This window comes from Monodelphis domestica, chromosome 2 (genome assembly GCF_027887165.1).
Source record: "Monodelphis domestica isolate mMonDom1 chromosome 2, mMonDom1.pri, whole genome shotgun sequence".
In the NCBI taxonomy this organism is placed as follows: Eukaryota; Metazoa; Chordata; class Mammalia; order Didelphimorphia; family Didelphidae; genus Monodelphis; species Monodelphis domestica.
Window position 1 is genome coordinate 307,118,198 of NC_077228.1, and position 24,426 is coordinate 307,142,623.

The 24,426-nt window shown below is 38.4% G+C and overlaps 1 protein-coding gene across 3 annotated transcripts in view; it reads left to right on the forward strand.

The window, feature by feature from the left end:
• The window catches only part of PRIM2 (DNA primase subunit 2), a 391,097-nt gene that overhangs the window by 42,905 nt on the left and 323,766 nt on the right, over positions 1-24,426 (forward strand). For all 3 annotated transcript variants that reach the window (XM_056818436.1, XM_001364873.4, XM_056818435.1), the window contains exon 6: positions 20,497-20,592. In XM_056818436.1, coding sequence (XP_056674414.1) covers positions 20,497-20,592 — 96 coding nt within the window. The remainder of the gene's footprint in view (positions 1-20,496; positions 20,593-24,426) is intronic.

Consider the following 24,426-nt stretch of genomic DNA (forward strand, 5'->3'; position numbering starts at 1 on the left):
CTCATGGGCTGTGCTGTCAGAGCATCTTGTGACAGTGCCTAGGGCTCTGCCCAGGCTGGGCATGGACTCTAGAGCAGTGATGGCGAAACTTTTCTGTGCACCTCCCCATCTCCCCACCCCAGACAAAGGAGGGAGGAAGCTCCCCCATTGGGCTGATGAGCAGAGGGGCGGGGCTAGCACATGTACCATAGGCTTGCTAACACAGCTAGGGCATGCTGCCTTTCTGTCCTCTAGAGCAGTGATGGCAAAACTTTTAGAGACTGTATCCCACATGTGAGCCCCTCCCCCCTTACCCTAGACAGGGGAGGGAGGAAGCGCTCCTATTGGGCTGTTGGGCAGAGGGGTGTGGCTTGGGAGAAATGTCCTCAGGTATGTGGAGAGGGGGAGGGGAGCAGCTCCCTCTGGCATACATACCACAGGCTTGCCAATACAGCTAGGGCATGCTGCCTTTCTGTCCTCTAGAGCAGTGATGGTGAAACTTTTAGAGACTATATCCTGCATGTGAGCCCCTCCCCCCTTACCCTAGATAGGGAGGGAGGAAATGCTTTCATTGGGCTGCTGGGTAGAGCCTCCCCTGGAAGAAAGGAAGGAAACCAGTTCTTGTTCGGTGCCCACTGTATGCTGGCTCCTCTGTAAGCACTTGATTGATATCATATTACTTGATTTTCACAGTCATCCTGGGCAGTAATTTACTTATTTTACACATGAGGAAAGTGAGGCAAACAGGTTAAGTGACTTGCCTAGGGTCACACAGCTAGTTATTACCTGGGTTTTGAATTTGAACTTGGGACCTCTGTACTCTAGGCCGGCACTCCATCCACTCAGCCACCAAGCTACTTTTATTAGAGGTAACGAAAGAAAAATTAAGGTAGATCCAAATGCTTGGGAAGAGCTTTTTGGAGCTGATAGTATACAAGTCCTTGAAGGATGGGGATATTTAGATGGGTAGAGAATGAGGCATGGGCATTTCAATTGGGGGAATGCAACTCTTAGTACAAATGACCACTTTGTGGAATTTCTGAGGTCAGTAAAGGGACAATATAATGGTATCTATTAAATGATTGTGTTGCTTCCTGGCCAGAAATACATTCTGAGAGGAAGGTAAAAGTGTGTGAGTGTGAGCATCTTTCCAGACCAGTGCCCTTGTGTCTCATGTGTCTAAAACTGAATTCAAAGTACATGAACAAAAGTAGAAATTGGATAGCTCTGGGACTGATTATGGGTTCATAGGATTGGGAGTTGGAAGGTTCCTCAAAGAATGGCAAGACTATTAAGAATTTGGGATTTAGTAGGATAAGGGCTGAGTGAAGGGCCTGTCAGCCCAGTTTTAAGCCCAGTTTAGAATCTTGGGCCAGAGTTCCTGCAAGGAATTCTGAGGAACTTGAGGGGTTGAGCTTCCAACTGTCAAAGGGGGCTCTTACAGAAACCCTTGGTTCTGAGAGGCTAGTTGATGCTTGCTCTCTGGAATTTTCTTTGGAAACTTAGTAGGCCCAGAAGCCTGACTAGGCCAGAGCTTGACTAGGCCTAAAGCCTACGGGCCCCAAAAGAAGTAACAGTTGGAGTGAGTGGGAGACATAAACTTTTAAGAATTATATAAGGATATTAACAAATTAGCATAGATTTATTTAGCATAGAATTTGGGTTTTAGTGATAGATTTAAAGAGATCAGAGCAGTACTGGATCCCAGGCGGAAGTAACCTCATGAGAGGTCCTACTTTAGGAATGGGATAAGGTAGACGACTCCCTCCCGCTCCGCCCCCCTTAGAGTTTGGTATCCCATCCTCAACCTTTTACCTATCTTTACCTTTTCTTTAAACTTTAAACTTATTAGAGTGTTTATTTTTTACTTCTCTCTGGCAGTTATCCTTGTGTAGACCTCAAGTCAGTTACATTGTTACTCAGAGCCACAGCTCACAGCAGCCTGAAATCAATTTAACACAAAAGATACATTATTTCAGTTTTGATCCTACAAGACCAATCTACTCATTTATATACAGAATATCAATGAAGGTTTAGAAAGATGAGGTGACTCGCCTAAGGTCCTCCAAACCCAAACTAATACTCTTTGCATGTTAAAAAAAATTTTTTTTTCTAGAGTGGAACTTTACATTCTTTTCACATTCTATGAGAAATGATTTTTAGTAAATTTGTTTTCTTTTTCTATCTTTCTTTTCCACCCCTGGATTTAATTCTCAACATATTATAATGATCACGGCAACACCATTGATCCCCATAGGCTCCTCAGCAGCCTTTGGATTTCCTTGAGAGCTAAGTCAGGACAGATTTTGATTATTTACTTTATATGCTTTTGATAACTATCTTGGACTAGAGCCTGTAAAATCACAATCCAGAGGTTGTCTGCCTGTGTTTCAAAGGTTTGAAAATGGTCAGTGTGCAAAGTAGTTGAAAACTAAGGTGGAAAAAAGTAAAGCAGGACAATTTTCTGCTGTGCTATTATTGTAAAAATGGGGGAGGGAAATTGCCTGCTTTTGTTTTTTTTTTTTCAGAAGAACATTTGCCAGTTGGAGCCTTGCAGACGATTGTATTTTGGAGGCCTTTAATTGAGCACCAAAAGGTTATTGCAGAAGATAACATAAGGGAGAGACCATAAAGAAGAAAATTTGAAACTCAGTAATAGAAAGCCATGTGAAGACATAGGCATCATGCCAATTAACTGGGTGCTTAGAATAAATAGTTTGGAATTAAAGAAGCAGTTGCCAACTTAGTCTTGCCTATCTCATTTCTTAAAGAGACTAGGGAGAAAAAATAATAAATTCCAAGTTATCTTAGATTTGGTTGTAAAGCATAGTTGCCATTCATTTAAGTTGTGCATTGAAATGTTTGATGATTATTTCAATTTATTTTTTATAACAAGGGCAGAGGGATTGATTATTAAACTTTATATTGTAATATTAGTGACTGAAATGATGCAATATATTTGAGGGAAAATTGATTATATTACCAGAGTGGAAAATGTAGAAAAAACAAACATTTCTTTCATTAATTCAGTACATTTCTGAGAATTTCCTTTGTGCTAGGTATTAGTGGTGGGAAAGGACAGAAAAAAAGTGAAACATTTCATACCTTAAGGTTCTTTCTATGTAGTTAAATACAAGATATATAGATGTGAAATTTAATGACAATGCAAAGAGGATATGTGATAAAATACCAAATAAGGATATGAATAAGTGCTAATTATTTATCTTTTTTTTCCGAATTGCTCAAACATTCTGGATATCATGAAATTGAAGAGATGTTGAGTTTTTCTAACCTGTTGTACTGCTTTCTTATGCATCATATTCTTCTGTGAAAATGAGTCCATTTGGCTAACAAAGATATGGAAAAATAATGAGCCCTTGCATTTTGGGGACATATATATAACAAAGTAAGCCAGAAAGCCATCTGTGGAAGACAGTTCTCTTGGGTCACTGACTTACACTATTATAGTTTTTTTCCTTGGGCAAGAGGATAGATTGAGGAAAATGCCACAAATACATTTGGAAATTGACCTTTGAAAAGCTTTCATTATTAGAAATAGATCAAAGTTGACTCACTGATGTGAGACAGAAGAAATAGTTTTCAGTATTGATAGGTATTCCTTTACCATTGCATTTTTTAATATTTTAGGTCATTGTCTTACAGTGAGGTAAATTTCAGCGGTGATAGGGACCATCAGCTCCAAGAACCTGGACATTTTCTGAGGTTTTCTTGTAGCTCTAGGCATGTGATCCCGAATTGGGCAGTCTGCTATGGCTGGTTCTCAGGTTATTCCTGGGCTTGTGCCACTCTAGGGCTAATTTAGAGGACTCTAGTTTATTGTAATTTGTGTCTTGAGATCTGATTCAACCCAAGAATCCCTTCCAGGACTTCTGGAGAGATCTTGAATTCCCATGTTGTCTCTGAAATACAGTATTTTCTTAGAAGGTGAATCAGCCTGGTTACTTTTCATCTATTATGTTTTTATCTTCCATGTTCTGATTTATGCATGCCCCTATTAGAATGTAAACTCCTTGAAGGCAGGTTCTGTTTCTGTTTTTTTTCTTTGAATTCCTCATTGCTTAGCACAGTGTTTGGCACATAATAAGCACTGCATAAATGTTTAATTATGGAATAGACTGATATAATGCTGTACTCCAAATCAAGGTCCGAATTCAAATAGGAGTCAGGAAGACTCAAGTCAGATTTAAGAAACTCAGTAGTTGTGTGATCCTGGGCAAGTCACTCAGTCATTTTAGGCCTCAGTTTCCTATTCACAAAATCAAGGCTAGAATTAATGACCATCGAGGTTCCTTTCAGCTCTATATCTATGATCCCATGATTGATGATTTTTCCCATATTTGGCCATTGGATTTATTGTCAAGCTGGCTCATACTGATATAAATTTTTCATAAACTCTAAATTTACTTTATAATTTTTGAAAAAGCTGAGTAAGTTGGTTCCCAGAATGGCATACATTATCATTTCTATATCCTTTTTGACAATGGAAAGAGACATATAAGACTAAAGGAAATACTGCTTTCCACAGTTCATAGAATTTAGTGAGCATATGGAGCCAGCTCTTTTACAGTGGCATAAGCTATAGGAGCCTTTCCTAATTCTCCTCAGTTGTTAGTGTTCCCCCTCCTCAAATTATCTCATAATTACTTCTCTGTGCATGTGTCATATTCTTGCTATAGAATATATTAAACTTGAGGGCAAAGTCTATTTTCTTTATCTTTAAAAAAAGAAAAAAAACTCATTTATTAAGGCCTTTTATGTACCAGGCACTGTGAGTGCTTTAGAAACCTCATTTGATCCCCACAAGAACTGTGGGAGGTAGGTGCTATTATTATATCCATTTTCTAGATGAGGAATCGAAGGCAGACAAAGTTAAGGGATTCGTCCAGAGTCACCCAGCTCTTAAGTGTCTGAGACCTACGTCTTTTTGCCCCCCAATCCAGGGCTCTGTCTGCTTTGTCACCCAGCTGGGAGCCAGAAAGTTCCTTGGCTCGTTCTGGCTTTGTGACCAGGGCAAGCCCACATTTGGAGTCATTTCCTTCTTCACAGGTCCCTACACAGTGGGATCAAAGGCCCCACATCATCGTCTTCTCCTTTTAAGTCCTCCATTCTGACCAGCTTTTTCTACTTTAACCCAGGGAGCTGGGGGTAGCTAGACGGGGCTGTAAATTAGAGTGCTGGGCCTTGGGACAGGAAGACTCCTCTTCCAGAGTTAGCTGGCTTCTGACTGACGTTTGCTCACTGTGTGACTCTGGGCAATCACTTCACCCTGTTTATCTCCATTTCCTCATCTGTCACATCTGCTGGAGAAGGAAATGACAAAGCACTCTTTTTTCTAAGAAAACCCCAAACTGGGTTAGGAAGAATCAGACATGATTGAGAAGACTGAAGAACAAAACCCAAGATGTTCTCCCACCCTCATATGATGCTAGGAGTCCCCTCCCAGAATACTCTCCCTGCCTGTCAGAATTCTTTCACACTTGCTTAAGTCTCAACAATTAGCAAATTTTTGGAGACTGAAAGTGGCTGGTATAGCTAACATGTAGCCTGGCAGGTTTAGGAGCCAGAAAATGTTTAACAGGCCTGAAATATGGGCCAAATCAAGTCATATGAAATGGAAACTTCAAAGTTAAAGCTCAGGTGCTCAGCTGTTCATGTGCAGGATAGGAGAAGCAGGGAGAACCAGTAGTTCTTTTGGAGGGGAAAAAGCTGGCTCAGCCGAATTGAAGGTGCAACTGGGTGGCCAAAAAAAGCTAACGTACTCGTAGGTGTTCCTGGAGGCATAAGGATTGTTTCTGTGTTGCTCAAATTACGTCTAATAACCATGCTCCACATTTTTAAAGAATATCAACAAAATTAGGTGTCTGTGGAGGAGGCTGCTTGAAATGATGAAAGCACTCACACTATACCTTGCCTTATTTTGTGTCTGTTAAAGGAATTGGGGATGTTTAGACTGGAGAAGAAAAAATTGGGGGAGAGGGTGGCGCAGGGTGTGATAGATGATGTCTTCAGGTATGTGGAGGACTGGTCTTCTGAGAGAAGCGTTAGACTTTCTCATGCTGGTCCCAGAAGTGAATGGAAGTTGGACTGAAGAGAGCCCAGTAGACGCTCATTAAATATTCATTGCATTGAATTATTTTGAAACTGTAAACATGCATAGATTGCTTCATTTTTGAAGTAGAGGTTTGCTTGTCTTTGGGAAGATAGGAACCCTGTTCAAATGCAGGAAATTTGTTTTGACTTTTCCATTCAAGTATAGTGGTCAGATTTAGGCAGATTTCAGTGCAATATAAAGGGAGGCTAGAGGGGAATTCATAAGAATTGGAATGGTGACAGAGGAAGGAAATAGGCATTAATTAAGCATCTACTATGTCCTAGGCATTGTGCGGGGCATTTTACAAATATCATCTCACTTGATCTTAACCATGAGAGGTTGGTGCTATTAATGCCAATATTATTACTTTTAAAAAGTCTTGTACAAAGTATTATTACTTTGTAATTGGGGAAGCAGAGGCAGAGGTTAAGTAACTTACTTAGGTCATACAACTAATAAATGTCTGCAGTGAGAACACTGGTGTTCTTCATATCAGCTTTGTGACATCTAGCTACTGTAGGAGAATGGACTGCCTCCATGGGTGGTGAGCACCCATTTCTGAGGTCTTCAAGTACCTGCAAAGAATTTTGCACAGGGTGGGTTTCTGTTGGAGATACTCCTTGCTCTTCTAACCCAGATTAGTTCATCTGATTTGCATTATGATTACAGGGAAATAGTTACTTCCTCAAAGGAGCTTGTGGTCTCCCTGGAGGGTCCATGTGCCATATGTAAGGAGTTAAATAACTTAAGACAATTGGAAGGGGGAGAGGAGGTGTGTGTGTGTGAATGGCTTCTTTAAATGAGATAAGGCTGGCCAGACAGTCTGGAGCAAGACTGTGAAGGACCTCTCTGACTTTCTCCTAAGGGCCCCATTCTTAAAAATTTCCTAGCTGCAATAGGCCAACTTGTCAGGGCAATTTCTGACCTACTCCTATCAATGAACTGGCAATGCTCATGGGGTCAAAAAAGTTCTGCCAGAAGAAATTCCACATCCTCAAAACTGGGTTCAGAAATTCAAAAAGCACATTTTAGCTCCTTATGTGTTTTTTATAGGGCTCATTGATAAACTTTGGGAACCTTTTCTTTATTGAATCTAATTCCTGAGTAGTAAACTGCCTATGAACCTTTGAGTGCAACACACCAGCTGTATTAGATATCTTGGAAATGTCTTTAAGTGGAAAGATTTTCTCAGCTTCATCATTTGCTTTGGTTTCCTTGCCACTGTCATTGCCCTGTGCACCAGACTTTGCTTTCTTGGTCTTTCTTTTTCCTTAGGTACATTATCTGCCTCACCATTTCCCTTATCCTTAATCTGATCTAGCCCTTTTACCTTCAGGAATTTTTCAAACATGTTCTTAACTAGTGTCTCCAAGTTGGTATCCACTACCATGATCTGTGCTGTAGTTTTAGGAATCACACATTTTAAATGTTTTTAAGATAGGTCACAGTTTGAATTGCAGCCATGAAAATGATGTAGATCTGTGTCAGAATTTGCCAGAGAATGGTTCCTTTTTGAAATGGTATGTTGAGTATAAACATTGTGGTGTTGCTTATATATTCCACAGAATCAGCAATCATATTTATCATTTTACTATACAGGATATTGTAAATCCAATAGCCTGCAATAGCTGCCAGCACTACCACCCCACTTGCTTAAAAATCTTTGTCTTCAGGAATTGCGAATTCAGTCAGTCTGGGTGCCAAATTGTAATAAGGGACTATTTTGAATGGTAATTGATAACTACAGATCAGGCTGTTAATCTTCTTTTTCCCTTCCTCCCTCTTCTCCCTTCCTCCCTTCACCTTCCCTTTACCCTCCTTCTTCTGTTGGTCTTTTAAATCTACTCAGGGTAAGTTTATGATGTTTCAAATGAAATACTCTTTCTCTTCTCTATCTTAAGTAAGGGATTTATTGGGGAAGACAGGGAAGGATAAGGAAATGAAAGGGAAGAGGATTTTGGGGTTTCCCTAATACTAGAATGAGTCTTAGATTGAAGGATGGTGGAATATAGTTCAATTAGGAGAAATGGCTCATAGGTCTGGAAGTTCAGTCACTACCAGAACAGAGCAAATCAGAGAGAGAGCTGGACTTTGTGTTTCTTTCTTCTGTCTTCAAAACCAAAGACAACCTTCAGGCTTGTCTCCAAAAGCCAAGAGAGAGCAGACTTCTTCCCCCTTTCAAGTCAAAAAGGTTCAGCCTTCAGTTGGTCTGCCTTCAACTGCTCTTTCCCGGTCACATTCCAAATAGAATACTCTCATTTGAATGACAGGTCATCAGTCCCAGTTAGCTATTCCTGTCTTTTTGCAGGCTTTCCCAATTTCTCTTTTCCACATAGCCTACTGGAATTGAGTGATCTCTGGATCCCAAACCCATGGTACCTCTGTTCCTACTTAGCATTTTCTGTACTGTTATGACTAGTCTCCTGCTTTTGTTTGTCTTTTCATAGTCACCATAAAACCAAACCTTTTAGAAGAGGAAGGGACTATGGCTCTCCATTGTTTCAGTCCTGTCATTTTTTGGCTGAGGGAGGAAACTGAGGTGTAGAGCTCACATCAAGTGATTTTTCCAATGTTCCATGATGTGGTGGAGCATTTGAACCCACGTCCTCTGACTCTGGGTCTTATGATGTGTGAATGTCCTGCACAGGGCTTCACCAAGTAGGAGACGCCTAAATGTTACTGAGATCTCCAGGAATTTTGTCACTGTAGACTTGGGTTGGGAGACTGGAGCCCAGGGATTCTTCCGTGTGTGATGGGAACATCTTTTATCTCTCAATCCTGCAAATACTTACTCTTTTTTCTACTCTTACCCCTATTGTTGGTTCGTATGTAAATGTTTCCTTTGGTTTCTATTGTAGGTTGTTTTTTGCCTATGTCATACCTCTTCAATGAGAGTAATAGCCTTTTGCTAGGTGGTGTAGGACCTTGGGAAGAACTGAGTTTTGGATCCTGCTTCAGGCTCTTACTAGCTGTGTGATCTTAGGCAATCTACTTAACCTCTCCAGCCTCAGTTCCCTCATTTGTGCAGTGGGGAAAATAACCACACCTACTTCACAGGTTGTGAGGATCTACCAAGATTAAAGAGCTAGTTAAATGTGAGATACTATTTTCATTTGTTAATATGTCTTATCTCCCCAAAATGCTTAGCTTAGTCCTTATGTTCAGTAGATGCTTAATTAGGTTGATCTACTTTGCAAGGATTTGTAAGTACCTACTGACTACTTCATTTTTAAAAAAGAAATAAGATCCTCCTTCCCTCAGTTACTTGTAAAAACAAATTTATTTTTGTTTTAAGAATTTTGAGTTTCAAATTCTGCCTCCTCTACCCTCCTTGAAATGGTAAGCAATCTGATAAAGTTTTTAAATCTGTGATCATTTAAAACATTTTTCCATATTAGACATTAGACAACTTTGTTTTTAAATAAGAGCTTTTCTTTTCTTCAGAAAGATAGGATCCTGCTTGGATATAAGGCATGTGTAAGCTCAGTGGTCTTCAGAATGTCTGTCCATTTTGGCCTTTCAGAAAACAACAAAAAGAGTGGCAGTTAAGTAACCAGATTATTGATCTTTTACATTGATTAGTTTGGTAGTGTTACAGAGGCATTAACCTACTAATGAGACTGTCAGGAAATCAGATTAGCTTTCATTTTCCAGCTTTTCTTTTAAAGTTTGGGTGATTAAAAATAGCTGAGCATTTTTAAGTGAAATTACCTACAATATTACCAGTTTTAGTTAATTAACACTCACCCACATAGTGGCAATCACATCTTCCTTTTCTGCTTTTTTCTTCATTTATTTTTTGAGATTTGTAAATTATGAGCAATTTGAAAGTGATTTTCTTTGGTGTCCCTTTCCTCTCCTTTTCTATTGTGTGGCTATCTTCTTGTCTTGTTCATATTTAATAGAAAAAACCATGCTATAAGAATGCAGAATGGAGATAGTAAAAATGCTTATAGTTTATATTCTCAAGCATAATGAGAAAATATTTTTTAATTGAATTTGTGAACTTAAAAAAATTATGTTTGTAGTATCGTTAGGGAATATAATTATTACCTTTTGTATAACACAGGTTTGTTTGAAGGAATTTTCAAAATAAAATGGCCTAAGCCAGCAGAATATGTATTTTATCATAGAAAATGATACTTTCACGTTTTCTTCATCTCATTTGTGAATTGATACTAAACTAAGAATATTTGATTATCTTTTTCTAAAGACCTTCATTTCCCTTAATTAAAAAAAATCCATTTAGATTTAATAATATATTTTAAGTCCTGGTTGGAAGTAACACTGGCTAGTGCAAGCTATTTCACTTAGTCTCATTTCAAGAAAAAATGCATATTTTGTCAAATAGATAAATCAGAAGATATATGTGCTCTGGCCAAAAGATTTCCTTTAAATACCATTTCTCTGATTTCTTTTTTTTTCTTTTTTCAATCTGCTCCCTAGAGAAGTCATGATTAAAAAAAAAATTAAATTAATTAATTTGTTTCTTACATTATCCTTCTGTCCCTCCCTTCCTCGCATTAGAGACAAAAGACATACACACACACACACACACACACACACACACACACACACACACTATGTCTTGCTTGTTTCTGTTTATCAGATATTCTTTCTCTGGAGGTGAACATACACAAGTCATTCTTCAAACGATATTTCTGTTGCTGAATATGATGTTCTCTTGGTTTTGTTCATTTCACTCTTTATAATGTCATATAAGACTTTCCATGTTTTTAAAATAAATTTGCTCATCTTTTCTTTTACTTAAACAACAACAACAACAACAACAAACAAATCCTTCCCTTCCTTCTTAGGATCAATACTTTGTATTGGTTCCAAGGCAGAAGAATGGTAAGGGCTAGGCAATGGGGGTCACTTGACTTACCTAATGCCTCATAGCTAGGAAGTACCTGAGGTCAGACTTGAGCCCAGGACCTCCCACCTCCAGGCCTGACTCTCTATCCACTGAGAACTGTCTCTCTGCTCATCATTTTTGATGGCACAATCATCACAATCCTATCCAATACCTTGTTTAGCCATTTCCCAGTTGATCTCTTTGTTAAGGTGCATTGGATGGAGGAAGAGGATTTTTGTGTGGTATGAAGGTGACTGAGTTCAGAAGCCAGAGTAGCCTGAATTATAAGATCATAGACTCAGGGCTGTGAGAGAATGTTAGAGAACATCTATTCCAGCTCTCTCTTCATCCTTTAGAGAGGAGGAAACTGAGGTCTGGCTGTGTGAACTTTTTCTTGTGGTAAAGAAGAAAGAGTGCTGAACTTAAATCTGGGTAGGATCTGGGTTTGAATTGCAGGCAACTGGAAAAATAGGATTTATAGTTCATTGCAATGAGATGATGCTTAAAGCCATGAGAATGGATGAGGTTACTGAAGGGGTCTGATATAAATTCAGTTCAGTAAAAAAAAAATGTATATATATATATATATATATATATATACACACACACACACACACACAACTGTTACATGTAAGATTCTGTGCAGAGCGTAGGAGATGCAAAGATAAAAATTTGGGACAGCTGGGTGGCTCAGTGGATTGAGAGCCAGGCCTAGAGATGGGAGGTCCTGGGTTCAAATCTAGCCTCAAATACTTCTTAGCTGTGTGACCCTGGGCAAGTCATTTAACCCCCACTGCATAGCCCTTATGGATCTCCTGCCTTGGAACCAATGCATAATATTGATTCTAAAGTGGAAGGTAAAGGTTATTTAAAAAAAGACAAAAATTGAAAATAGCCCCCAAAAAGAACATATTCTGCTACTTGTGTGACGGTGGAAAAGTCATCTGTTTTGCCTCTTGTTTCCTCACTTTCCTTTAAGCTTTGGCATATTAAAGCTGCACCAAGATTTTTGGGATATTCTATGTGTCTGTGATGTATCTATCTGTAAATATTTTTAAAACATGCATATAGTAGGAAATACATATTTTCTATTTATAAAGAAGTTACATTACTAACTATTATATTGTTATTTATGCATATGAGTCATCTGTAGAGATTTCTCCTGAAATAAGTAAAACTGTACAAACCTGCTTTAGTTTGTTAGTTAGTTTGTGGGAGGTATTTCACATAATTGCTGGGGGGAAAACTGAGTAGCAGCAGACACTTGAGAAGGATACCAGGTGCTGCAATAATTCTACTACATCTGCCCCTGCTTACTTGAAGGAAATTGACTTCTTGAAGAGCAGGAAACCTTTTCTTCTTGTCTGTATCTTTAATGATGAGTTTTTATCAGGTAGGCGAGCAGACAGCCTCATTTGGGGAATTTTGGAAAATGAAATGTGCTCTTCTTTTCCCTACTGCTTTGGAAAGGAAAAGGAGCAGAATAGAATGTCTATGAATCTCACATTTTAGAGATTTGAAAATAATAATAGAAAATCATGAATATTCTTCCATTCAAAAAACATTGGAGGCATTTGTATGCAAAGCACTATTCCAGATCCTGAAAATCCAAAAATAGATCCAAGAATTTATTGTCTTAGAGGTCATCTAGTCTAATTAGTAGCTGACTAAGAGATTCTGTTATGATATTCCCAACATGTGGCCTCCTCTGCTCAAAGACTTTCAGTGAATGTGTGTCTGTGGGGGGGTGAGAGAGAGAGAGAGAGAGAGAGAGAGAGAGAGAGAGAGAGAGAGAGAGAGAGAGAGAGAGAGAGAGTGAGGGAGAGAGGAGAGACAGAGAAAGAGAAAGAGAGGAGAGACAGAGGGAGAGAGAAGGAGGCAGGGAGAGAGAGGGAGGCAGGGAGGCAGTGAGAGGGAGAAGGAGAGGGAGAGAGAGAGGGAGAGGAAGAGAGAGAGAGAAAGAGAGAGAGAGAGAGAGAGAGAGAGAGAGAGAGAGAGAGAGAGAGAGAGAGAGAGAGAGAGCGAGCAGGAATCTGTCTATCTCTCTTCTCAAGGATACTCCTCTAACTATACCCCTGAGTCTTGAATGTGTGCTCAACTGCTGGGAAAGATGTTGTATCCCAGACAGTCCTTTCAGGGATAAGGGTTTTGTTGCCAAACCCTTCCCTATAAAGCTCAGTGACAAGCTGAATCTTAGCCTGTCACAGATGAAACAGGATTTACTTTTGGTCTTGTTCACAATTCACCCAACTTCTATCTTCTCCCTGACCAATCTCAAATCTGACATGAACTGAAATTTATTTGAAGAGATAGGGAATAAAAGGGTTGGAGGATTAAGGCAGAAGGATGGAGGGATAGGAATGCCCTAATAAATATATTCTACAGTAGTTGGTATTCAAAGGTCCTTGGCCAGAGGCTTTGTTCCTCAAGCCTATTCCCAACACTCAGTTTCTTATATCTCTACACTATAATAACTTAAACTTGTATCTCTATAATCTATCCAAGGAAAGGCAATAAGGGGGAGACCCAAAAGGAGAGGGCAGATTGGCTCTGGCCAAAGAGTCCAACTGAACTTCCTCTCAGTCTTGAATAGCTGCAGTCAAGTCAAGGGATATTGTGAAGGATTTCTGGCTGAAAACAGGTCCTCAGCAAGTAGGAAGTCAGGATCTTTCTCCCTCCTGTGGTTTTAGATAGCCTCTGACCCTAAGGAAAAAACTCCTTTCAGTTTCCTTCTAAAGCTGGAAATGCATCAGTTAGTCAGAATCCTCTCAGCTCTCCGTTCTTTTTTCTAGAATCCTCTTGCTCCCTCTCCACTGCTCCTCAGCCAGCTGCCCCCACCAGGCTCGATGTTCACCAAACAGCAGAATTCTATTTTAGGATCTCTTCTCATACATTATTCTACCCTGGGATTTGACAGAATACAAACTCACAATTTAATAGGAGCAGCTTAGCATAGGACCTGGCATGCAGTAGTCACATAATGACTGGTTACCTGACAGAACATGCACACAATTAACTGGTACAAGGCATTGTGAGAGAAGTGCAAAGTGGAGGTTCAGTTGCCAGTAACCAGTAAACATTTATTAAGTGCCTTCTGTGTGTCAGGCACAATGCGCAGCCCTGAGGTTTCAAAGAAAGAAAAAGACAATCCTGGCCTTGAGAAACTCACCATCTAGAGGGAGAAGACATGACATAAAAAAACTGAGACATAGAGAGAGGTGCAGGGAAAGGAAAGGGGGGAGGCCATACGGGTGCTGAGAAGCTTTTAGCAAAGTGGGAAAACAGGAGATATCTGCCTTGGTCCGCCCTCCTTAAATAGTGGATCTGGGAGAAACCTTCCAATGTCTGCCTGCCACCTTCTCTGAAGAAAGAGGGGTTCTCTGAGGAGGAGTCCAGACAAGTGCCCTGACCTGAGGAAGGAGAGGTCACTTTAGTGGAGTCAGAAATTGAGCCTTGAAAAAATTTTGAACAGACTAATTTGGAGAGTAGGATGGGAAGAGAAAGCTATTCACAGCATATGGATGAGCTGAGAAAGGCACAAGTTTGGAGAATGTCGAACTGAGAATGGTAGTTGGGCTTGTCTGGAACATAGTACTTGGAAGGGGATTTAGAAGGGGTTGTGGGTTGCTGGGGGTCTAAGGATCAGGAGTTTCTACTTCTGTCTGTAGGCAGTGGGAAATTGAGAAGAGGGAATGGATTTGAGATGTGTAGTAGCAGTCGAATCAGTACAACTGAGAAGTGAGTTGGATGTTGTGGGGAAGGGAAAAGTCAAAAGTTGGATGTTGTAGGAAGGATTTGCATGCCTCCATGACTGAGGATGATGAGATTTTTAACTTAAGAAAAGATATTAGAAGTGGCTTTCATGCCTGCAGTTTAAAGTATTTGGAAAATATCCAAGTAGAAATATCTAGCAGGCAGCTGAAAAAATGGGACTGGAATACTAGGGAGAAGATTAAATGGACAGATTAAGATTTTATATTTATTGCATTGAGGGGATGAATGAAGCCAAGAATGTGGTTGAGGTTACCAAGATAGAGAAAGTAGAGAAGATCAAAGTTAGAACTTTGGGGGAAACTCCCTTCAAGTAGGAGGAGAATGTGGAACCTGCAAAAGGACGGAGAAAGAACCTTATTTTGGAGAATGTGGGAATCTGTTCTTATCAGAAGAGAATCTCTGGTTCAAAAGATATGTACATTTTAGTCACTTGATTTGCATAATTCCAAATTGCTTTCCAAAATGGTTGCCCCATTTTTCAACTCCCAACAAACCCCTTCAACATTGAGTGTTACTTTTTGTCAATTTGCAGGGTGTAAGGTAAAATCCCAGAGTTGTTTAGATTTCCTTTTTTCTTATTATTAGTGATTTGCAGCATTTTTTTATGTGGTTATGAATACTTTGCAATTCTTCTTTTGAAAACTTTGTTCCTCTCCTTTGAGTATTTATCTATTGGGAAATTACATAGCACTTTAAGGTCTCGAAAGTGACTTACATATTACTTTATTATTCAATATTTATTACATATCTGATCCCCACAACAACTCTGTGAGATAGTTGCTATTATTATCCCCATCATCCAAATGAGAAAACAGGCTGAGAGGCTAAGGCACTTGCCTAGGCACACATAATGTCTTAAGCAGAATTTGAACTTGGGCCTTGCTCTTTCCACAGTGCCACCTAGCTTTGCAATGCTCTAGAAGCTAAGGGAAAAGAGAATCAAGAGGACAGGGTTGACTGCACAGTTGTTTGCTAAAAATGATTACTCAATCCATGACAATGATTGAGATCACCAAAAGAAAATATGGAGAGAGGAAAGAAGAGGGTCAAGGATAGACCCTGAGGTCTGTACCCACAGTTTAGATCTGGGAGAAGAATTGGGGACCTGCAAAGGAGAGGGAGAGGGTAGGAGGAGAAACCATGAAAGTGCAGTGTCCCAGAAGCCAAGGGAGAGTGCTGAGGAGGAGGCACAGAGAAGGAAGTTCTTTGGATTCCCTGAGAATGGACTTTAAAGGTGGTACAGGCAGAGTAGAGGTAATGGAAGTGATATTATGAGGGATTAAGGGTTCAGTAGACAGTAAAGTTGAGACACTTGAGGATCATTGACCCTTTCTGGAAGGTTGGCTTTGAGGGGAAAAGAAAGAGTGGATGATAATTTGAAGGAATGGCAGGGCAAGGAAGGGTTTTTATTATGATTATTATTTACATTTTTATTGATGATTTTTGTTTTTTCATCCATCATTTCTGGATCTTTTACTTAGCCAGACCCTTCTGCGTTCAAGCAGTGTGCTTTCCCTTGTAGCAAAGAAGGTTAGATTAGAGCAGCAAAAGATAGTGACTAAGATGATTGCATATGCAACATTATGCACCCATTCTTTTATACCCTTTCCAAGGAAAGGAGGAAGTCAGCTAATCCACAAGCATTTATTAAGCAACTACTGTGTGCCAGGCACTGTACTAAGTGGTAGAGATACAAAGGAAGAGAGCAGTCTAATGTCAGAGACAACATGAAAACAACTATGGACAGACAAAACACACAGGATAAACTGGGAATGATTTGGAGGGAAAGGACTAAGATTAAGGGGTTGTGTGGAAAGGTTTCCTGTAGAAAGTGGGACTTAAAAACTAGGAGTGAAGGAAGCCAAGGAGTGCATTTCCTCTCCTCTCCTCTAGTTCAGCTTTGTTTTAGAGTCTTTGCATTTACATAATTGTAATCATTGTGTATATCATTTTTCTGGTTCTAATTCATACAAATTCAAGGGGAGGGTTTTTGTAGAATAAGTAGAAATTGGGGCACCTTTATGTGTTTGTAGTACTGGTGAAGGAACCAAAAGAGAGAAAGGATTATAGTTTGAGGGAGAGGCTTGGGTCAGTTTTTGAGAAATGGATGAGCTTTTTACTCACTGACAGTCCCAGAACATTTACCGGTAAGTTCTAAGAGTAAAAATTGGTATGGATTTTAGAAATGATATACATGACTTTGATTATTCTCAATTACTTTGGGCATTTGAGCATAGAATCACCCTGTGCTGAGACTTTCATCCACATATTTTCTCCCCTAGGCAAGACTTTGACCAAATAGATAGTTTTCTACTGTCTTATTTTTCAAGATGCACTTTTGAGAAAATTTCACTGTATTCTTTGTTATACTATTCCAGTTTTATGTAAGATTTATGAGAGCTGTCTTATTGCATTTTGACATTTTGTAAAAGATGCTGTCTTTGGGAAAATAGGGTCTCTTACAACTTACAGTATTTGAGAGTCTAACAATTTACCTTAGGCTGGAGATTCACCTCCCTAAAGTTTATTTGGTAAAACTTTTATTACTTATAAACATCTATGATTTTGTTAGTGTAAATGGAAGGTGAAATTTATTTGGTCTGAACCTGTGACACAGGAAAATCTGGGTTCAAATTCAGCCTCTAACACATCCTGGTTCTATTATGTCCGGCCAGTTATTTTATCTGTAGACCACTCTTTAACAATAATGTAAGTTGCAGGATAGTTGCTGAAATCACTTTTTTCCCCCTGCTGGTTTTCTTCCCAGGTAAGAATTGACTCCCTTTTTATAAACAAATAAGTCTTGAGATAACAATAATTTTGCCAGACTAATAAATATGGGGTATTGTAGCTAACTTCCCCCTCTTTTCCTTTTTGTCCTTTAAAACATATAGCTAGATCCAATAATAAGAACCCTACTATGAGAATTCCTCAGGTCTGACCATATTATTATTTTGCACAAAAATTTACCTTCCCTTTGGCTTCAGGATAAAGAAATTAAAAAAAAAAACCCTTTTTAAAAATCTTAATTACATCTCAAAACAATACTAAATTTTCTCCTTCCTTCCCTTCTTTGTCTTCCTGGGATGGTAAGCAATATGATGTAGATTTTACATATGTAATAATATAAAACATTTTTCCATATTAGCTATTTTGTGGAAGAGAACCCTAACATCTCTCCCCCAATAAAGAAAGAAAGTGGATTATACTATGTTTTGGTCTAAATTCAGACTATCACTTTTTTCTCTTGAGACAGATGGCATTAAAAAGCATTTATTATGCACCCACTGTGTGCCCGCTATGTTTCTTAAGTATTAGAATTCTCAAAATAAAATAATGGAAACAATTCCTTTCCTTGAAAAGCTAATACTCTTTTTTTTTTTTTTGGTGGTGGGGTCAATATATCATATACACATAAAAGTAACTACAACATACATACATAATAGCTATATTGTAATTTTTTTGAGGGAAAGAAAGGCATTATCTGGTAGAGGAATTGGAAAAGGTTTTCTATAGAAGGTAGAACTTATTTTTCACAAAGTAAGGAGGGAATACATTCTGCAGATAGGATGTGAAATAATAATAGCCAGTATGTATGTAATGCTTTGAGGTTTGCAAAGTGCTTTATAAATGTTACCTCATTTTATCCTCATAGCAACCCTGTAAAGTAGGTGTTATTTTTACCCCTATTTTACACATCAGGGAATTGAAGTGGACAGAGATAAGTGTCTTGGTCAGGGTCACACAGCAAGTAAGCATCTGAGGCTGGATTTGAACCGAGGGCTTCCTGATTCCAAGGCCATTCCCCTGTTGTATATGAGGAATAGCAAATAGGCCCATTTTGGGGAACTAGAATCCTTGAATGGAAGTAATGTGTAAGCCTTGAAACTAAGTATAGTTATAGATAACTAACTTAGTTAATATTTTGCCCTAAAATTCTTTGCTTATATTATTTTAAGATCTCTCACAAAATGTTTAAGTATCTGATGAAAGGAAAAAAATGAACAACACATCTGATGTGTGACTTTATAACTAGGGTGTAAGAGGTGACAAAAAATGTTAAGTGTTCAGAGTTATTCATGTCACATAAGACTTACCAATTTGTAAAGAGGATGGCATTTGGAACAGTTGGTGGCTTTACCGTGCTCATAGCACCTTCACTTATGGAAGCCTTCTCCACACCTCAATCCTTTTTCTGTTTATCTGATCCTTTCTTCTCTTAGCTTGACTTGGAATGACTATTTTCAGATCTGCATTAGAATGTTCACGGTTTGATTTTTCCTATGGAACCCAATGCTTATTGCGATATCACTCTTTTTTGCCCATTATGCCCAGCATTATCTCTAGGTAGGTTTTATTAATCTGCTTATTAGAATATTTGTAACTGGGCAGATTGAGGGCAGAACTATGAAGATGGAAAAGCTATAGTATTAGAGCAGTAACATTTTTTCCTCTTTGGAAAAGAGAAGAGACAGAGGGGAGAGCGAGAGAGGATGAAACAGAGAGGGAGAGGGGGTCGGGAGGGAGAGGGAGAAGCAAAGGGACAGAGAGAGAAGAGAGGGAGAGGGAGGAGGGGGGAGGGGGAGAAACTTTCAAGTAGAATCTCATTTTTTAAAGCTGAAAAGGATATAGAGAAGAGAAATCTTAGGGGAGATGATAGCTGCCCTCAAAGCTTTGAAGTGTTGTCACATGGAAGAGAGATTAGACTTGTTCTTGTTTGGCCCCAGAAGACAGGACTAACAGTGGGTCAGCATTGCAGAGAGGCAAATTTAGTTTTGATGAAAGGTGAAAAATCTTAGCTTAAAGGGGAATGGGTTACCACGAGAAGTCATGATTGCTTCCTCATTGAAGAGAAGATTTCAAGTCTAGACCAGCTGACCACTCGTCAGATATGTTGTGGAGGACATTCTTGGTCAGGCATTGGCTTGAATGATGTTAGAGGGCCCTCATAGCTTGGAAATTCTTTGATGTTGGAGACTTTCTAGTACATTCCCTTTATTATATAGATTAGGAAACTGAGGTAAAGAGAATTTTAGTGATTTGCCTAATGTGCTTTACTCAGAGTTAGTGGCAGAATTAGCACCTTTGGTAAGTCACTGCAAGCTAGTATCATTCTAAGATTAGCAGACTAGAATTGTATCTGATAAAAAAGAACTTTATATTTTAAGTGTGCCGGGCTTAAAACATGAATAAAAAATTTAGCAGTACTTTGTGTTTTGTATTAGAAATCAACGATTCTCTCTTCCCTGTCTTAGTTTCACCTGTTCCATCTCCCTTTCCCTCTTCCTGTCCCCCTTTCTATCCCTATTTCTGCTTTTGTCTCTTTCCTTCTCTTTCTCTGTTTCTCTACTCTATTTCTGCCTGTCTTTCCCTCTTTCTGTTTCTCTTTCCATTTCCACCTCTCTTCATTCTCCCCTCTTCTTCTACCTCTACCTTCTTTTTTATTTGTTCTAACTGTCCTTGTGGGTAAGATATGGAAAACATTTTAAACTCTCTTTGTCTTTTCTAAAGGGTAAATTGAGGCCTAGAAGAAGTTGTAAGATACATTTCATGACACTGATGGTCTTATATGTATCTAGAATTCAGGTTAAATAAAGAATATCTTTTGTAAGATGGTTGTTTCATTAATAATATATAATGGGGAAGGTGTGGTAAATTTTTCAGCTCTACAAAAGGGTAGACTCCTGTCTCCAAAAAAAAATACTAGCTTAAAAAAATTAACTTTGAGGTCTTTTACATTTTTAAACATTGTGCTATATATGTTTTCTTTCAGCTTAGTGATGAAGAAAAGCAACTCCGTTCTCAAGATATTATTGATTCATCAGCACCTTTAAGTGGAAACAAATATGAATTAGATGCTGTTTATAAGGTATGTGAGAACATTGTTTGAATTTTTCCTAGGGTTTTTGTAACTGTGTTAACAGTGATTGGCATAGATACAAGTAAGAATATTTGTTTGGAGAGGATTATTATTTTCTCTTATGTGTTTTTGTATGTTGACCTTAATTGATACAATATTTTAATTTGGTTGGTGTTCCAGTGTTTGCTTTGACACCTCATTTTGTTTTTCAATTTATCTCTATTTGCAGTCATACCACAATAACTGGAGAGAAAAGCTGATTCAAAGTATGAATTTTAGAATCTTGGAAAATAAGTACACTTTTGTTACATGCATTTACAAGCGCCAGAACTGGGCTGACCAAATGTTGCTGGGGAGAAAAACTTAACCAAGAGCACTTAACACATACAAAGGAATAATGTGTAAATAGTAGATGAGAAGTTTTTTCCTCTTAAATTATTGAAGCATTCCTTCCTACTCTTGTTTTTATAACATTACTTTAGCCAATTTGTTTTTTATAGCAACAATAAAGATACCTTTTAAAAAAGAAACTAAATAAAAGTATGGGAGGACTGAAGGAACTAGATAATGGATGAAGTGCTAGAACCAGAATCAGAAAGATCAGAGTTGAAATCCAGACCCAGACATGTACTAGCTATGTGACCTTGGACAAGTCTTTTAACCCCATCTACTCTGTTTTTCTCATCTGTAAAATGGGAATAATAATAATATTTAATAATATTATATTAATAAAATGGGAATAATAGCACTATCTTCATAGGATTGTTATGACGATCAAATGAGATAATATTTATAAAGCTCTTTGCAAACCTTAAAATGCTTAAAAATAAATGCTTGCTATGATTTCTTCTCTGTTTTCCCTGGGGCCATCTTAGAAACACATTCTCAGATAGAAACCCAATTAACCTATTCTGGCTGCGTTTTTCCATTTAGCTGTCACTCCTTGCAGTCTGACCAGGCTTGTTCTCTAGTCTTTTCTGGCTCCCTACAGAGAGACATAGACAAGTCAAGGCAATGAGCATTTATTAAGTGCCTCCCTCCGCTTGCCAGGCTTATGTCTCCTAGACCAGTGAAGCTCTGACTCCAGGTCCCCAATTGTTTCTTAAAATACATATAGTGTGTCTTTCCTTCATGCTAATTCTGATTAGGGTGACCCAGGCTCACATTCACAGATATTCAACTAACAGCTCAGTTAACTGATGTGGGATTTTACAGATGAGTTCTCCGAGGGTCACCGAGTCACCTACTAGGACTCCAATGGATGCTTTTACCCACTTTCCTTTAAATTCTGTACCACTGGAGGGAAAAACAATGTTTTCTTTTTCTGTATAACTAAATAGGGTAAACCTAGTTAAATTGTGTTAGACAATGAATTGTCTGATTCAAAGGTACCATTCCACTTTTGGGAAATTCAGTAAAGAGCTTAAGCTTTGATCTGGGCAAACATATTCTTCCCCAAAGCCTGAAGTAACAATTGAACTTAGCTTAGACAAAGCAAGCTTCCATCTTATATGGGGATTTTTGTATTTAAAAAAAGCCCACTATTTATATATATTGACTTTTATTTCAAAATTTTATTGTATTGAGAGCAAGGCCTAGAGACAGGAGGTCTTGGGTTCAAATCTTACCTCAAGTACTTCTAGTTGTGTGGCCCTGGGTAAGTAATTTAATCCCCATTGCCTAGCCCTTACCACTGTTCTGCCTTGAAAATGTAAGGGGGAAAATTGTGACATTGTGGCTGTAAATGAATATTTTATTAAATCAAAAGTAGTAGGGTAAAAAGATGGAAAAATAGGATAGATAGATAGATAGATAGATAGATAGATAGATAGATAGATATAGATACTTTCCTTTCTGCTCCATTTAAGCTATTCTGTGACTGGTTGTTTTTTTTGTTGTTGGTTTTTTTTTTGGGTATCCTCATCATATTTCTTGGCACATAATCAGTGATAAATAAATACTTATTTGATTATGTAAAAATCTATTTTACTTTGGATAAAGTAATTACTTTAAGGATTACTTAAAAAAAGGATTACTATGGATAAAGGAATGTAAAATCATATTGATATGGTTTAGCTTTATATTTCTTGGGAAACTTCTGACTGGTTGGTCAGGTGAAACATGTCATTTATAAATGTTTTAACTCATCTATATTTTGGAAAGTCAGATCTTTTAGGGGAGGGTGCAGAAAGAGGGAGGAACCTGAGGTGGGCTGAAATTCCCCACAAATCCTGCCAAGTAGGTATACACAATCAAAAGAAAATGGAACCAATAAAATTAGTGGATTAGAATAAGGCTACCTCATCCTCACAACTATGTGAAACTAGACTCACAATATGATAAAACTCCTCCCATCAATCTTTAGACATTACCCAGGTTTGTTTGTGTTTGGTGGTCTCTGACAAGTATAGAGTGTTCAGTTTCCCAGCCACATGTCAGAAGCAAATTTCTCTCTCCATTGTGTCACCTTTTTAATGTGGAAGTCAAAGACCACTGAGTAAATTCAGGTATAGATAAGCCTTCAGAGAAAGAAAGTTAAAGAACCAAGGAACCAACAAGACAGGAAACTGATTCCACAGGCACTGCTCCCCTGGGTGGCCCAGGCAAATTAAGAAACTATGATTGGTTCTTGAGGTGACGTGTGAGAGTCAGTGGGTAGAGAAAAGATCTTATAAGGTGAGACCAGAAGCCAGTCTTCTGGTATGTGCGTGGAGGGTAGAATGAATCTTTGTGGAGTTTTAGCTAGAGACCCAAATGACATCTACATATTAGATAGCCAAGTATCTCTCTCTACCTCTCTCCTACTTTGCCCTCTCTTTAATACTACTGCTACTTTGATTTAATAAAGTTATTAAGCTACTATTAGCCTCATTATTTTAATTATTACACACACAGGATTAGGTTCAAACAATGCTCAATTTCCACCCTCACTGCCTTTCTTGGAGTCTTTTTCGACTAAGGCAAAAGTGACCTAATGTTATCTCATGGTATTTAGCATATCATTAGCATCCTATTTACATTGAAGTTTGCTTCCCCACAGTGGACAGAGTGAATCATGAATAAAACTGTGCAGACCAAAGTAGACCATGGGTAAAGGGACTTCAGGTTCCTGGAGACACAGGGTCATACTTAGATAAAAAGCTTTCCTGAGAAGCCCAACCCCTCTTTTAACTCTTATCCTCACTCTCTTACCTTTTGCTCTTACCTTACACTCTTTCTCATTCTCTTCCTTTACTTAACACACTTCCTTATTATAATTAATTACTCTATATTCTCTTATAATAAAGCATGTTTCCTTGGAAAGGAGTTAGTATGATTCATCAATCAATTCTTTGGACAAGACCCAATAAGCATTAACCCCATGAGAACTCTCATTCTATATTTCAGCTTTTGAAGGAGAAAAATTCCTTCTGACTCTGGATCTTAAATCTCTTTTTGCTCATCCTGGAGTCTTTTTTACATTGTACTTTTTCTCATAATATTCCTATCTGCTTCTCCAAAAGGTTTTAATGTCAAATAATTTAATAATATAATAACTAAGTCAAATAATATCCCCCCTTCCCAAAGTTCTCCTTTTGTAACCCACTATTACAGAAAAATAAACACAGGTTTAAAATAGATTCAGTAGCAAAAATGAAGACTAAAATGGTTCTTTCATTATTGACATTTTCTAGAGTTGGGAGAAACTAAATTATTACAGAGAACAAAGAAACAGATTTGGAGACTGCTTATGTACTATCTTGGTAGTTTTAAGTGGTTCTTTTTTTATACACACATCTCCCTTGATGTTGTATGAAATACAGAGTAGGGGGTAGTACTGAGTAGGAAATGCTAAAGAGTTAT